At 41.4% G+C, this 14,452-nt stretch overlaps 1 protein-coding gene across 1 annotated transcript in view; it reads left to right on the top strand.

Annotated features, from left to right (window-relative positions):
- The window catches only part of Pamr1 (peptidase domain containing associated with muscle regeneration 1), an 89,664-nt gene that overhangs the window by 17,787 nt on the left and 57,425 nt on the right, over positions 1-14,452 (top strand). Inside the window, exon 2 of the mRNA XM_028877926.2 lies at positions 13,018-13,194. Within this exon, the coding sequence (XP_028733759.1) occupies positions 13,018-13,194 (177 nt within the window). The remainder of the gene's footprint in view (positions 1-13,017; positions 13,195-14,452) is intronic.

Consider the following 14,452-nt stretch of genomic DNA (forward strand, 5'->3'; position numbering starts at 1 on the left):
GGAGGCAGAGGCAGGCAGATCTCTGTGAGTTCAAGGCCAGCCTGGTCTACAAAGCGAGTTCCAGGAAAGGCGCAAAGCTACACAGAGAAACCCTGTCTTGAAAAACAAAACAAAACAAAAAAACAAAAAAAAAAAAAAAAAAAAAAAAAAACAAGAGAGAGAGAGAGAGAGAGAGAGAGAGAGAGAGAGAGAGAGAGAGAGAGAGATTTCCTCTGCCAAAGCAATTAATCCAAAACTCTTCAATTTAGCTTCAGGCAGACTTTTTGGATAAGGGCAAAAATTAGCTACATTCTTTGCCAGAGCATCACAAAAACAATCTCTAGGCCACATATGTAGATGAATTGCTAAATGGTCTTATAAGTGAAATGCACAGAGCAAGGTATTAGGGTAAATTCTGAAAGATCAGAGAGACAGAACAAGTCACAGCTCACCTCACCTTGCCAACTCCTCAGCTGATCCTGTTTCCTCAAATGGGAAGCCTCTGAGTCCTCATCTGAATGGATCTCAGCTGAACTGCTGCTAAAAGCCTAAAAGCCCCAAAACCTCTAGTTCCTGGTCCTCATGCCTTATATACCTTTCTGCTTCCTGCCATCACTTCCTGGGATTAAAGGCATTAAAGGCATGTGTCTTTCTCAAGCAAGACATGAGATCACAAGTGCTGGGATTAAAGTTGTGTGTCACCATGCTGGCTGTTTCCAGTGCGGCCTTGAACTCACAGAGATCAGGATGGATCTCTGCCTCTGGAATGCTAGGATTAAAGGCATGTGCTACCACGGTTTAACCTCTATGTTTAATATAGTGACTATTCTGTTGTCTAACTCCCAGATAAGTTTATTGGGGTGCACAATACATCAACCACACACATATTAATATTCTTCTCCTCTGAAACCAGTTGAACCAGGCTCCCACAATTCAAATATCCCTCAGTACCACTGTCTTCCATGCTCCTCCTAGAATGTACCATTAATCCCTACTTAAAGTGTCTAATCACTTTTCTGATCCAAAGTCCCAAAGTGTTCCACATTCCTGCAGGCAAAAACATGATCTGGCCTATCATAGCAAAACCCCAGTTCCTGGTACCAACTTCACTTAGGGTGTCTATTGCTGCAAAGAAACACCATGACCAAAAAGCAAAGTTGGGGAGGAAAGGGTTTCTTCAGCTTACACTTCCACATTGCTGTTCAGTCAGGATAGGAATTCAAGGTGGGCAGGAACCTGGAGGCAGGAGCTAATGGAGGGATGCTGCTTACTTATCCAAACCACCACAGGGTGTTTCTCTGTGCTTTCACTAATAAGGTAACTAAGGTCCCCCCTTAACCTTCCTCCCTGGTAAAGTGAAGGCTAGAGTAAGTGATTCTGACTTAAGAGAAACACACTATAAACCTCACTGGATCACACTGAAGACATTGCATGAAGAATACAGAAGTGTATTCAAAGTTATGGAAATACTAACATGCCTCAACATGGTAATTTAAATGGGATTGGCCCCTATAACCCCATAGGAAGTGGCACTATTAGGAGGTGTGGCTTTGTTGGAGTAGATATGGCCTTGTTGGAGGAAGTATGTCACATGGGGGTGGGCTTTGAGGTTTCCTATGCTCAGAAAACCACCCACTGTCTCAATTGGACTTCCTGTTGCCTGTAAGATGTAGGAGTCTCAGCTCCCACCCCAGCACCGTGTCTGCCTGTATACCGCCATACATGATGACATGATGACAATGGAGTGAATCTCCAATTAAATGTTTTCATTCACAAGAGTTGCTATGGTCATGGTGTCTCTTCACAGTAATAGAAACCCTAAGGATGACACTCAGTACACTTAGAGAATACAGACAAAATGTCTACTACTGCTGTTGTTTCTGTCAGTCTTAGGTTCTGAAACTGGACCTCAGCACCATCTGAAACTCCTTGAATTTGTACAGCTGAAATCAAGTCATCAGTAACTCTTCCCACAATTGTAATTCCAGTAAATGGAGAAAACTTCCAAGATGCTGCTCTTGTCTGCTTATTACACCTCAAATCTTATCTCATTAACTCAAGCCACCACAGGATACTTCATGTGTCTATTTTTTTATTATTTATTTTGTTTTCAAGTGTTTGTGTGCATGTGTGCATGCATGCGTGTGTGTGTGTGTGTGTGTGTGTGTGTGTGTGTGTGTGTGTGTGTGTGTGTATTTGTGTATGGGGACATGTGCACCTATGTGTAGAAGCTGGGAGAAGCATTGTATGTCCTGGAGCTAGAGTTACAGGGGGTTATGAGTCCCTCATTGTGGGGGCTAGAAACTTAACTCAGGTCCGATGCAAGAATAGCAGGTGATCTTAACTGATGGGTTATCTCTGCAGCCCCATCTGCTTATTTATTACATGTCTCTTTCAGAGACCACGTTGCTGTATCTTTCAAGCTGAGAGAGTAAGAAGGGCCGTGAACTTAGACTGTGAAAAAAAGAGCTTCATATGAACCTTTGAAGCAATGACCTCTATTTGTCATGTCCCATCTTCCTGGAAATGGTCTCATCTTTACAAATAGATCAGTTTCTTTCTATGATTTTATTTAAATGACCCCAACCCATTTTATTTAAAGGTCCTTTCATGACTACTTATTTTCATAAGTTTCTCCTATCACAGTTTGTGATCCCGTGGGGTCATCTGACCCACATTTATTCCTCTACCAAACTGTGATCTCCTTGAGGTCAGGAATGGTATGTATTGCCTCCTTCCTAGGACATATCTAATACTCAATAATTGCTTGTGGAATGAAAGAGTTAATCCATCAGTTCACCCATGCTCTTGGTACTCAGCCTCACAGGGAAATGAGGCACAGGATGATCATGTGACTTGCTGTGGGTTAGCCTGTCTCTGCGTGGACCCAGTGTGTTAATCCCTTATTAATTTTCCAGTCTGGTATTACAAACTTAATGACGCAAATGGTCCACATTGATCACCTTCGACTTTTGGAAGTCAGCTAAATCTGAAATGAATCTTACAGGCAAAACCAGGGTGTTAGACCTACTGCTTTCTCCTTTCTAGAAACCCTCTCACTCACCACCTTACCCCTCCTCTATTTTCAAAGACCCTCGCTTCTCCAAACTCTACTGCTGTCTGCACGCCTCCTTTGCTGACTCTCACCCTCCTACTTCCTTCTTACACCTCCTTGTGGTTACACTGATCCCACCTGGACAGTCCAGCACCCGTCGCCCATCTCAGGATTCCTTAATAAGTTTCATCTGCAAAATCCCTTCTGCCAGATTCCCCTGAGGTCATTATGTGGGACTGAGAAGGCTCTATTAATAGAACAGTCTAGCAGGGCAGAGCTGGGCTTGCTCACTGAAGTAGAGACATGCTAGAGAAATTACTTCAGGGAATTAATTCTTGGGTAAAATGGAGGCACCCAGGCTGGAAGTGAACCAATCTGCTGCTTGGCAAACAAGATGTGGCAGCTACCGAAGCAGAACAAACCTCATTTGGCCTTCCATGTTGAAATACACAGTCTTAGAAATGATTTTTAAAATTTGCAAGTGAGTTTCATCTGTGTGGTGACCTACCTCAAGGGGTTACTAGGATCTAGAAATTTTTTAGGAAACCAGGGAGGGCATGATGCTCTAGGGTGGAGAGATGGAGAGTGTTAAGACATGAGCACACACCTTGCTATTGAGAAAGTGCACATTTGCTGTTCAGAAAGGGCAGAAAAGACGCAGTCTGACAAGGCAGGAGCTGTATTGGAGAAAGGCAGGTCCATAGTGGAGGTAACCTGGACCAACCGCTCTAGGCACTCCCTCAAGGGGAAGGACATGGCCCTCCCAGCTTTGACACCTCAATGGGGGCAAAGCCGACTCTCCTGGCTCAGAGGTTCAAGAAGGATCCTGGGAATTTGGCTGCTAAGGGGAAGCTAGCTCTAGAGTTTGATGAACTTCGATCAACGCTTTCTTCCTCTGCACTTCCTGGCACAGCCTTCCTGGAAGCTGGGACTGAGTTAGCTGTAGCTGGGTCATGTGAAGGAGAGAGGAGATAAGCAAGGACAGTCACCCCACCATGGTATCCAAGGAGATTGGCTCAGGCACCCTCATGGTTATGCAAAGTCCATGTATGCTCAAGTCCCTCATATAAAATCCGTCGTTGTGCACCACCTCGCACATTCTCCTGTGTGCTTTAAAGCATTTCTAGCTTATCAGACGTACATAACACTATATAATAGTTGACATATTTAGATAATGATTTACCTTCGTATGAGATTTTTTCCCCTTTGTTTTTAACAGGAAAATTACTTGAAAAGACAAAAGCCTAATCCTGCCAGGCAGCCTGACTGCCACTGGCTGCTGCAAACCCTAACATTTCAGATCTTCTAAGTTACAGAATTCAAGTTCATTTATCAAAAAGGAATGAAAAAAGTTAAAACGGCACCCTCAATGGAACACAACAAAACCTATTTTTAAAAAGTCTATGCATGTTGAACATAGGGAAATTCGTTTTACAAAATTTGACTAGAAGCTGTTTGAATCTGGGTGTGCCAAGCCCGTGGATAAGGAGGGCTGGCTGTAATAAAAACAGCTCTGTGCATTGAAAGACAACCAGTAGGATGCAGTGTGTGGTAGAGACACCTTGGTGGGATATGTGTGGAATGTGCTTCTGATGAGTAGGCCAGAGAGCCCCTCCCTGACCAGGTGTGATACAGAGCTGGGACAGAGGTCATGGGAAAAGCACAGAGGAAAGTCCCGTGGTGGGCAAGAGCTTGGGGAGGAGGGTTCAGAGAAACTGAAAGAAAATGAGAAGCAGTGGCCAAGGACAGACAGCAGAGAAAAGGTCAGAGGGAGGGGGAAGGGGAGGGAGAATCAGGCTCTTCGCAGTTCTGTGGACCACGGCAGAGCTTTTTGTATGGCCGTCTTGACCATTGTGTTTCTTTTTTTTTCCCCTTTTATTGAAAAATGGATTCTTTTCTCATACAATATATCCTGACTACAGTTTCCCCTCCCTCTACTCCTCCCAGTTTCTCCCACTTCCCCTCGCTTCTGGATCCACTCCCTTTCTGCCTCTCATTAGAAAAGAACAGGCTTCTAAAAGATAACAACCCAACATGACAAAAATAAAAGATAATAAGATCAAACAAAAACCATCACATTGAAGTTGGAAAAGGAAACCCAACAGGAGGAAAAGGGTCCCAAGAGCAGGCAAGAGAGTCAGAGACCCACGTGTTCTCACACTCAGGATTCCCATAAAGATCCTAAGCTACACTATGTGTGAGAGGATCTGGTGCAGACCCGTGTGGGTACCATCTTTGCTGCTTCAGTCTCTGTGAGTTCATGTGAGCCTTGCACAGTTAATACAGAGGGTCTTGTTCTCCTGGTGCCTTCTGTCCCCTCTGGCTCTTACACTCTTTCTGCCTCCTCTTTACCTGAGCTCTGAGAGAGTGATTTGATGGAGACAGCCTATTTAGAGCTGTGTGTTCTAAGGACTCACTCTGTGTAATGTGTGGCTGTGGGTCTCTGCATCTGTTCCCATCTGCTGCAGGAAGAAGCTACTCTGACAATGGCTGAATAAGGCACTGATCTATGAGTATAGCAGAATATCATTAGGAGTCAATTTATTGATACTTTTTTTTTTTTTTAAAGAGAGCAGTAATATCTGATTTTACATTAGATTTCTGCGCTATCCCGTTTTTGGTTCTTGGTCACCCAAATAGTGTCAGGTACAGGTTCAGTCTTGTGGAGGGGCCTCCAGTCTAATCAGACATTGGTTGGTCACTCCCACATGTTCTGTGCCACCATTGTCTTAGCATATCTTTCAGGCAGGAAGGATGTAGGTTAAAGGCTTTGTGGCTGGGTTGATGCTTATGGTTCTCTTTTGGTAGCATGCAGAGTACCTTCCACACAAAGACATTAGAATGTAGGGGTGAAGGTTCAGAGCATTATGTGAGTGCTGTCCTCAGCAATGGGGCCATGCTGTCAGTTTTTGAAGAGAAGCCCACTGTTTTAGCAACAGCCTCAGTTATTTGGGGATTTCCATGGGACCACCTTGGCTGACAACCCAACCAAATGCAACCCAGCCATGGTACTAGAAGCCTCATTTGGTAACAAGAGATGGCCAGTTGGGACTCCCTATCCCCCATTATTAGAAAATCTCATTGGGATCACTTTCATATATTTTGGGCAGTTTCCACTGCACTAGGTTTCCACATCATCCTTCAAATGACCCTCAATTCTGGCTGACTCTCCCTGAATTCCCTCCCTCAACCCTGTCTCTCCTCTCCATCCCTACCTTATCTTCCTGTTCTCATCCCCACCTGCTCCCATTTCACGCTCAATATCTACTCTAGTTCCCCCTCCCAAGGAGATCCACAGGTCCCCCCAGTCTCTTTTTCTATACCTAACATCTCTGGATCTATGGATTGTAGGTTGGTTATAATTTATTTAATGGCTAATATCCACACATAAATGAATAATACCATATTTATCTTTCTGGGCCTGGGTTACCTTACTCAGGATGATTTTTTTCTAGTTCCATCCATTTGCCTGAAAATTTCATGATGTCATTTTTTTTAAACAGCTGAGTGATACTGCATTTGTAAATGCACCATATGATTTTTATCTATTCTTTTGCTGAGGAACATCTATTTTGTTTCCAGCTTCTGCTATTGTGAATAGAGCAGCAATGAAAAGCAATGGTTGAGCAAGTGTCCTGGTCATAGGATGAAACATCTTTTGGGTATATACCCAAAAGCTGGGTCTTGAGGTAGATTGATTCCCAACTTTCTAAGTAACTGCCATATTGATTTCCATAGTGGCTGCACAAGTTTGCACTCCCACTGCCCATGGATGAGTTATTTATCTTATTCCACATCCTTGCCATCATGAGCTGTCACTTGTGTTACTGATCTTAGCCATTCTGACAGATCTAAGATGAAATCTCAAAGTAGTTTTGATTTGCATTTCCCTGATGGCTAAGGATGTTGAACATTTCTTTAAATGTTTTTCAGCTATTTGAGATTTCTCTACTGAGAATTCTCTGTTTATATATGTACCCCATTTTAATTGGATTATTTGATTTTTTGATATCTAGTTTCTTGAGTTCTTTATATATTTTGGATAGTAGTCTTCTATTGGATGTGGAGTTGGTAAAAATCTCTTCTCATTCTGTAGGCTGTTGCTTTGTCTGAATGATGGTGTCCTTTGCTTTACAGAAGCTCTTCGGTTTCATGAGGTCCCATTTGTTAGTTGTCGATCTTGGTGCCTGTGCTATACGTGTTCTGTTCAGGAAGTGGTCTCCTGTGCCATCGTGCTCAAGGATATTCCCACTTTCTCTTCTATTAGGTTCAGTGAATCTGGTTTATTTTGAGGTCTTTGATCTGCTTGCACTTGAGTTTTGTACAGGGTGATAAATATAGATCTATTTCTATTTTCCTATATTCAGATGTCCGGTTTGACCAGCACCATTTGTTGAAGATACTGTCTGTTTTCCAGTGTGTATTTCTGGCTTCTTTACATAAAATCACATGCCTATATGTGTTTGGATTTATGTCTGGGCCTTAAATTTGTTTTCATTGATCAATATGTCTGTTTTTATGCCAATACCATGTGGTTTTTATTACTATAGCTTTGTAGTATAACTTGAAATCAGGGTGGTGATACCTCCAGCACTTTGATTATTGTTCAGGATTGTTTCAGCTACCCTGGGTTTTTGTTTTTCCATATGAAGTTGAAAATTGTCCTTTCAAGCTTTGTAAAAAATGGTGTTGGGATTTTGATGGGGATTGCATTGAATCTGTAGATTGCTTTTGGTAAGATGGCCATTTTTTACAATGTTAATTCTATTGATCCATGAGTATGGGCCATCTTCCAATCTTCTGATATCTTCTTCAATTTCTTTCTTCAAAGACTTGAAGTTTTTATCCTTCAAGTCTTTTGCTTGATTAGAGTTATCCCTCGATATTTTATATTATTTGAGGCTATTGTGAAAAGTGTTGTTTCCCTGATTTCTTTCTCAGTCCATTTGTCATTTATATAAAGGAAGGCTACTGATTTTTTTAAAGTTAATCTTGTATCCAGCCACTTTGCTGAAAGCATTTGTTAGCTGTAGGAGTTCCCTCGTGAAAATTTTAAGGTCACTTATGTATCCTATCATATGAAAATAAAGATACTTTGACTTCTTCCTTTCCAATTTGTATACCCTTGATCTCCTTCAGTTGTCTTATTGTTCTATCTATAGAACTACTACATTGAATAGGTATGGAGGGAATGGATAACCTTGTCTTGTTCCTGATTTTAGTGGCATTGCTTTGAGTTTCTTTCCATTTAATTTGCTGTAAATTGCCTTTATTATGTTTAGGCATATCCTTTGTATCCCTAAACTCTCTAGGACTTTTATCATGAAGAGGTGTCAGATTTTGTCAAAGGCTTTTTCTGCATCTAATGAGATGATCATGTTGGTTTTTTTCTTTCTGTTTGTTTATATGGTGGATTAATATTTGCTGATTTTCATATACTGAACCATCCCTGCATCTCTGGGATGAAGCCTACTTGTCATGCTGGATGATCTTTTTGAAGTGTTTTTGGATTTAGTTTGCAGGTATTTTATTGAGTATTTTTGTATCTATGCTCATAAGAGAAATTGATCTGTAATTCTCTTTCTTTGTTGGGTCTTTATGTGGCTTGGATACCAAGTAACTGTGGCCTCATAAAATGAATTTGTCAATGTTCCTTCAGTTTAAATTTTGTGGAAAACTTTGAGAAGTACTGGTGTTAACTCTTTTTTGAAAGTCTAGTAGAATTCTGCACTAAAACCATCTAGCTCTGGGTTGTTTCTTGTTTTTTTTTTTTTTCCTGGTTAGGAGATTTTTAATGATTGCTTCTATTTCACTAGGGCTATAGGTCTATTTAAATTGCTTATCTGATCTTGATTTAACTTTGATAAGTGGTATCCACCAAGAAACTTGTCCATTTCTTTTAGATTTTCCAATTTTGTGGAGTACAGGTTTTTTAAGTATGTCCTATGATTCTCTGGATTTCCTCAGTGTCTGTTGTTATGTTCCCCATTTTGTTTCCAATTTTGTTAATTTGAATAGTCTATTTTTGTCTTTTAGTTAGTTTGGATAAGGTTTGTCTATATTGTTGGTTTTTTCAAAGAACCAGTTCTTTGTTTCATTGATTCTATGTTTTGTTCTCTTTGTTCCTATTTTATTGGTTTCAGTCCTCGGTTTGATTGTTTTTTTGCAGTCTACTCTTCTTGGATGTGCTTACTTCTTCTGTTTGTTCTAGAGATTTCAGGTGTGCTGGTAAGTTGCCAGGGAGATCTCTGTCTCTCTGTCTTTCTCTCTCTCTTTCTTCTAATGTAGGTACTTAGTGCCATGAACTTTCCTATTAGCACCACTTTGAATGTATTTCAGTTGGAAAAATATTTTTACATCTAGGTAATTTTCATCTTTGTGCATTGATAAAAAGGTGGCCAGTTTTCAAGTTCCTAAGTGAAAGAGGCTAGGGCTCAGTGAGTCTAAGAGTGATGCTAATTCACTGAAACTTGCTGTGAGTGCATTTCTCTTTCTGTGGCTTAGAGTAAAATTTATGGTTTGACGTCTTTGTCATGAAGGAAAAACTATAAATGAGATGGAAATTCTCAAAAGTATGCATCTATTTCATGTGAGTAATGTCACAAAATCATGGGAGTAATTCACATTGCTATTTCAATGCCATTTTTGTAAATTTAAAAAATTTTATGCCCTAAAAAGTTTTTTCCTTAATGTTACTTGGGTTAGATTACTGTGACTGAGTAAATTATTATATATCCCTGTATAATATTAATTTTTTAGCCTCTGTCTCTTTTTCTTCTGTAATAAACTCATTTTTTTTTTTTTTTGGTTTTTCGAGACAGGGTTTCTCTGTGTAGCTTTGCGCCTTTCCTGGAACTCGCTTTGGAGACCAGGCTAGCCTCAAACTCACAGAGATCCTCCTGCCTCTGCCTCCTGAGTGCTGGGATTAAAGGCGTGCGCCACCATCACCCGGCAATAAACTCATTTTATGAGAGGTGTAATTTATTGTATAAAGAATATAAGGACATTCCTTGTAAACAGAATCAAATTAGTTGACAAATTATCCTACTATTACAGCTTCAAAACAGATACTGGGAAAAAAGAAACATAATCAGTGTACTTAGCTTAGAAGGCGGAAAGATCTATGATATAAATACATTGCAAAGAATTTGTTTTCTAAATCTCAAGAAGATGTGATTGCAGGTCTTTCTTTTGAGTTTTTTCCCCTCTGATCACAGACATTGCAGCAGGTGGCCAATCATGATTCAAAAGTCTAATTGTTGATAAACGATTAAAGCATAGACAAAAATATTAATATCCATTGTTTACCACCATATTATTCTAAATGCAAATTACCAACTTCTTGCTTGAAGAAGTTTTTGATAAAAGAATAGCAATAGCCATCATCTGTAGATTTTCTTGTTTTAAAGAAAGCAGTTATATTCTGTATATAAAAATTGTGTAAATAATAGTAATTTTATACAAAAAATCCTCCTAATGATATATTGCTATACCCATAGATGAGTGCACTCTTCAACTCCCATCAGAGAAGCCTTTCTTGCAGTAGATGGTTAACACAGAGACCAACAACTGGACAAGGTAGAGAGAATGAGAAACTTTGGAGTGCTCAGCCCTGAATGGGGTGTCTCTATCATGCCCCTCCACTCAGTGCTCAGGGATCATGTGCAAGAAGGGTCAGAAAGACTGTAAGAACCAGAGGGGTAGATGATTTTAGGAAAATCGCATTTCCCAGACACAACAGTGCAGGTGCATGGAGTTTAGAGAGACTGTGACATCACGCACAAGACCTGCGCAGGTGTAAGCCAGACATAATCCCAGTAGGAAGAAGGGGACATAGGTACAAAGTCCCACCCCAGCCAAGAAGCTACTTGCAACTGATAACTGCTGGGAAAGTGAAAGTCAGTTTTCTCCCATGGAGTGACACTGGGTATGTCAACCACACTCCAGGACAAGCCCCGTGCTCAGGAGTAATTGGCCAACACAGATTGGACTCCATGGCTTTTAGTGGCTCTTTTCTTTTCCTTTTTTTTTAAAAGAAGATAAAGAACATGAAGCTGGGTGGTAGAAGAGGGGAGAATCTGGGAGTAGATGATGTAGAACATCATAAAAATATACAGTATGAAATTCTTAAAGAATAAAACCTAATAATAAAAATAAAAGTTCATTGATGAATCCGGAGTCATGGGCTTTGCCCTTACACATCACCCTGTGTTCACTTTCTCTTTCCATCTAGATTTCAGAAGTTAGGCTAAGAGCATGGAGGCACAGCTGAGCAGAGCATAGAGCTCCCGAAACAAAGCCTCGTGTCAATCTAATGTCAAGGCCAGGGTCATTGCCGGTCCATTGATGTTAGTGCAAAAGGATGAAAGAAAGACAGTCTTTCATAACACTAGACTTACTCAATTTAATGAAGTGTCCCATAAATAAACAGGCAGTTCTTTTGCATGTGTCTAGAATGTTCTTTTAACCTGAGCCTGAGAGTAGATGGTGATTTTTTTTTTTTATGGTTCTATTTGGTAAATTAATAATGACCAATCTTGTGTTGGAATTTCCAAACCTGGGGGAGAAAATCAGAGAGCTAAACTATGAGATTCAAAGGTCTTGAAGTCACCACAGATGCTAGGCATGATGCATGCTAGGGATCCCTGCAGAGAGTTTCTAGGGAAGGCTTCATGGGACCTTGCCCAGACAGATACACTTTCTTCCTCAAATATCCGACCCACTTCTTCTTTTATCATCTTATGCAACACTTTTGGAAATGGAAAGTGGGGAAAAGGAAAACAAGAAGACTAAATACAAGCTAGCAGGTCTGAGTTTTAGCCTGAGCTTCTCTGTGCAGCCGCCAGCTGATCCCTGTTATAGATTTTGCCAGATGGTTTTCTTTTTTCACTTAAGGTATATTTTTGCATATATAAAAAGGAATGAAGAAAATGGAAGGAAAAATATCCCACCCACAAACAAATACTTCTCCCCGGAAAGAATGCATGGTTGTACTAGGTTGGGGTACTGACTTCACCCTTGACGTTCTCCCAAACATTCTAATAAAGGTACTTGTCCTCTCTGTTGCTTTTATGTTTGAAGATACTATGACTATGGCATGCTGCAACACTGAAGAACCAAGTTTGGAAGCAACGACATAGTCTCCACTTGGCCACCAGCCTTGCATTTGAATGTCCCCATCTAGAGAGTGGTCTCTGGGCTTTTCTGATGGGCCCCATTGCCAGGCTTCCTTATATAGCCCTGCATTTGAATCGTCTATCTTGGTGGTGTGCAGTGAGCAACACGTGCAGCTATAAACAGTGGCTAGACATATCTCAAGAAAAATAGATATGAGACCAAGGAGGGGCTGTGGTTTGGTGACATATGCTTTGGTTTCAATCTCCAACACAGCTGAAACAGCAAGTTCAGAACCTAAGGGATTTGTGTTGATTATAAAGACATTCTACTGCTTGTCAACTTGTATTTGCTGAAGCACGCTTTTACAATTTATTTGTTTATTTATTTGAGAAAAGGTCTCCTGTAGTTCAGGCTGGCCTAGAACTCACTATGTAGACCAGGGATGGCCCAGAATTCATAACCCTCCTGATTCCACATCCTAAAAACTGGAGATTACAGGTGTGTACCACCACACCCATTTTTTTTTGTGGTGCAGGATCAAAACTATGGCTTCATGAATAGTAGATAGGCAAGTACTCTACCAAGTGAGTTACATCAATAGCCCTTGAAGCATGATTCTTTAAAGACTAAAAATAAGGTGAAAAACAGAACAAATTTCATCTGTATACCAATGACTGGCTTTGAATACCCCTTGGGGTAGGTCACCTCACTTGGGAGACACTGACTTGGGAAGAGGTTACACCAGTGCCTCTCATTCAGACAAGATGACACTCTGGTAGGGTCAGATTGCTTCCTCACGGTGGCATGTCTGTGGGTCTTCCAATGCCTGCTAGGACCTGGCCTCACCTGCTTGTTTCCCATTGCAGAATACACCGTCATCAACGAAGCCTGCCCTGGAGCTGAGTGGAACATCATGTGTAGAGAGTGCTGTGAATACGATCAGATTGAGTGTGTCTGCCCAGGAAAGAAGGAAGTGGTGGGTTACACCATCCCATGTTGCAGGAATGAGGACAATGAATGTGACTCCTGCTTGATTCATCCAGGTGAGTGTGCAATGGGACACCACCAGTTGTCTTCACATTATCAGAGTGAATGTCTGGATTGCAGCAGGCAGCCATCCATCCAGGGCTGTGGTGCTGTGGGAGCCCACAGAGCTATGTAGTGAGACCTTACTTGGGGTCAGAGAGTCTGGGCTTGCTTTACCCAGCAGGACTGCATAATGGGATGATTTTTGTCATTACCAGATGTTCAGAAGGGTCTACCTGTGTCTGTATGGTGTGCTTTGATCTTACAAGGTGATGATCTCTTGCCTATTATAAAAAGCCCTTTTGAATAAAGTTCTAGGCACAGCTGGGTATTGATCCAGGGCCCTCCTGGGGAAAGCTATGCTGTGTTTCTGTCTTTCTCCTTGTCTCCATCTATATTTCTACCTAATATTTCCTCATTCCTCTGTCCTCCACCCAAGAACCCTTTGAAAGGTGGGAGCTGGTCAGAGCTGGACTCCCACATGATGCCACAGTTATTAAGAGTAACACAATGCAACTAAATCTGACCAACCGCAGGAAAAGGAATCAGAAGAATTAGTATTCTTTTCGTGATCAAGTCGGAAATCTGAGAGTTTGTCCACTTATTTGTTCAATTAGCAAGCAGAATGAGAAGCTCTTAGGCAGGCATGGAGAGGACAATGTGACGGTTCTGTTGTTGTTTATTTAAAATTTTTATTTATTTATGTGTGTGTGTGTGTGTGTGTGTGTGTGTGTGTGTGTGTGTTGGTGTGTGTACACATGCACATTTCTACAGAGGTCAGAAGAAGGTGTCGTATGCACTGGAGCCAGAGTTTCAGGCAGTTTTGGCATGGGTGCCGGAACCAAACTCAGCAAGAGCAGTATACATTTTTAACCACTAAGCCATCTCTCCAGTCATTTTGTTTAAAGACACATGCCCAACATTGCCAGAGCTTACAGCCCGGTAGGGAAGGTGGGGAACAGGGAGCCACGATTGGTTCTATGTGAGTACTGTGGTAGAGATGCACAGGGTACCATGGTAACAGGGATGAGAATGGGGTGAGGTAAGATCAATGAAGACTTGTTTATCAAGGTGATGTGATGTGTATTCTGAGGATGGAAGCAGCAGACTCAAGAGGATCTGGGGGACTAGAGGGGCTCAGCTGTTGACGGAACGTGCAAAGAACCTATGTCAAGAGGAAGCACGAGGCTTCGAGAATTCCAAAAATCTCCCTCTGGCAATAAACGCAAGTGTGTGCTGTGAGAAGTGAGCAAAGGGAGACAGACAAGGAGATAT

The sequence above is a fragment of the Peromyscus leucopus genome, chromosome 4, assembly GCF_004664715.2.
Source record: "Peromyscus leucopus breed LL Stock chromosome 4, UCI_PerLeu_2.1, whole genome shotgun sequence".
In the NCBI taxonomy this organism is placed as follows: domain Eukaryota; kingdom Metazoa; phylum Chordata; class Mammalia; order Rodentia; family Cricetidae; genus Peromyscus; species Peromyscus leucopus.